Genomic DNA, 2,500 nt, shown 5'->3' with positions numbered 1-2,500 from the left:
TCTTTTCCCAGCCAACAGTGTCAAAAGCATACTGATCAAGCCTATATGCTTGTGACGGTCTTTTTGAAACTTTTATCTTTTCTATAATGAACCGGACTGCCGCGATTGGGCATAAAGCCAGCTTGCTGCGATAAGGGTGGCAGGTATTGCTCTGGAAAGCAGGATATGGATGGAAAACTCACCAGGGATGGACAGCAGGGTTATAACCGCATGGGTGAAAAGGACATTCACAGAAATAGGCACCTGCGCACTGTACACTCCAGGCTTTGCTACAATTTGCTTTGAAACTAGCTGTTTCGCCAATTCGGTCGTTCTAAGCAAAGTATAGTCTCAAACTACATTATACCTCTTTCTTTACTTCACTGAGCACTGGGTCCACGATCGATGGGTAAGAAGTCAAACCAGGCATCATGACTGGAAACTTATGTATTTTTTTAATTATCTTCTCTGTTCATTCTATCTGCTAAATATTGGCCATGTTTGAGAAACTACATAGACCCAAGTGTATTGGTATTCATTGGCTCAGTCATTTGCCATCATATATATTTATCTATATGCCTGTTGTTAGTTGCAGATCCTCGTTTTACCTTCCATCTACTCGAAGTTTATTCTCTCCCTCTCCCCTATGCGCTTCCTTCCCTCTGCCTTCTCACCCACTTTTTCCCTCTCTCATTCTTTCACCCTTCATACCCAGGTTCGTACCTTTATTTGTCAGCCATGCTTCTGTCGCTGGTATTAATCGTCAGTGACAGGTCGTAGGATATATCCAGTTCACCCGTAGATAAGGCAAACAGTGGCATTTGTATTTTGTCTCATTTTCCTTTTATCTGCATTATATTAATTGCCCTCATAGATTAAAACAAACACACACACACACATGTGTGTGTGTGTGTATGTATATATGTGTGTGTATATATATATATATATATATATATGTATATTAAGAGGTCAGAATGAATATCTTTCCAGTGAATATACTCCAGCCATTTTTTTTCAACTCCTTTAAACAAACAATCAAAATTGCAGGTACTATGACCCCGTTCCGCTGGAATTAAAGTTGAAAATATACAACATCTACAAAGCAGACATGGAGATGTTCGGATACGATCTACCAGAAGACTTCTGGAAGACACAATGATCTGTTGGCTTTTGGATGAGTTTTGCATTACCCCTTGAAAGCAACATTTCGCATTCAGGAGAAATAACGTGCAGAATATGTTATATGATTATCTTATTAGTGATAACGATGTTTATAATGATAACTAATAATAATAGTGTTAAAAGTAATAACATATAGCATTTATAAGGAAGCAGCAATTAAATTATAATGAAAAGTTATGTAAATAAAGAACAATGCAAGTCTTTTCATTTTTAGAAAATCCTTTCGTTAAAAAAACGTGATATTAAAACCTGCACACCTGCAACGTTGACAAGGTAATATAGTGATAGAAAGACTGAACAAACAAGAGCTAAATCAGGCCTCAGGAGGAGGGTCAACGTCGAAGAGCCTGGGGAAGGCTTTCCTTACTAACTACGAAGTAAGGTCATCCAAGCCCCAAGTTGAAATTAGGCAATATTCTAATCAACAGAGCTTCTAGAATTTTTCTTTCATAAGAATTCGCTGATCTATGAATTAATTTGACGTCTGTCCAGTTGACCTGGTGACCTATATCCCGTAAAGGAATGAAACATGCATTTGATTATCTGGCGTACCTAACATCACGTCTATGCATATTTTTTTTTTATTTTTTTTAAGCTATACCGGTGCGGCACTATCAAACTTGGGACAGTCCTTACCCGGAATAGTGTAGATACCTGGAGAAGTATCAAGAGCCCGTTGGCCGCATTGTACTTCACCAGTGTAGTATGTAACGTGTTCGGTTACGTAAAGACAACGTCAATTCCAGCTCCTTTAAACATACGACGTTTTCGCAAATGTTTAAAAAATGACGACGACCTCCCGATTGATGAATTCACTATCATAAATCTTATATGCCTTAAGAACATTGACGAGACTACTGAATTCTTAACATGCGACGGGTGATTCGAGAAAAAATAACTAAGGTAAGTAGCAGTGTGAGTTGGTCTGCGGTAATCCGAAAATTTAAGCGAGCCATTGACATTGCATAAAAAAAAAAAAAAAAAAAAAAAAAAAAAACGTCGAGAAATGTATTTTAACTGAATCTTTCCATTCTACTTTCAACTTGATCATACGAGCGAGGGTGTTATATCTTTTGAAACAATCATCTGGCTCCGACCGGTTCACTTGCCACATAGAAGAGATATCCTCATCATAACCATGTGCGTATCTCGGGCGTTTTTAACCGCATTCACCGTGTGAGTAATCGTAACCACGGTGGGCATAACTTCTCGGTGGGACGCAGATTTCTTTATTTATGGCCGAGCTCAAAACCAACTTGCGGTGATAATAACTATGTAAGCCCATATAAAACATGTTGTATAGCTATGTAAACTCATTCGAGGCAAGGTGTCTGCAGTG

At 38.4% G+C, this 2,500-nt stretch overlaps 1 protein-coding gene across 1 annotated transcript in view; it reads left to right on the top strand.

The window, feature by feature from the left end:
- LOC125038304 (carbohydrate sulfotransferase 11-like) overlaps window positions 1-1,363 on the top strand; it is a 10,131-nt gene extending 8,768 nt beyond the window's left edge. The window contains exon 7 of the mRNA XM_047631768.1: window positions 1,027-1,363. Coding sequence (XP_047487724.1) covers window positions 1,027-1,138 — 112 coding nt within the window. The 3' untranslated portion in view covers window positions 1,139-1,363. The remainder of the gene's footprint in view (window positions 1-1,026) is intronic.
- Window positions 1,364-2,500: the final 1,137 nt, after the last annotated feature.

This window comes from Penaeus chinensis, chromosome 24 (genome assembly GCF_019202785.1).
Source record: "Penaeus chinensis breed Huanghai No. 1 chromosome 24, ASM1920278v2, whole genome shotgun sequence".
NCBI classification, from domain to species: Eukaryota; Metazoa; Arthropoda; class Malacostraca; order Decapoda; family Penaeidae; genus Penaeus; species Penaeus chinensis.
This window is presented reverse-complemented; position numbering and strand designations above follow the sequence as displayed.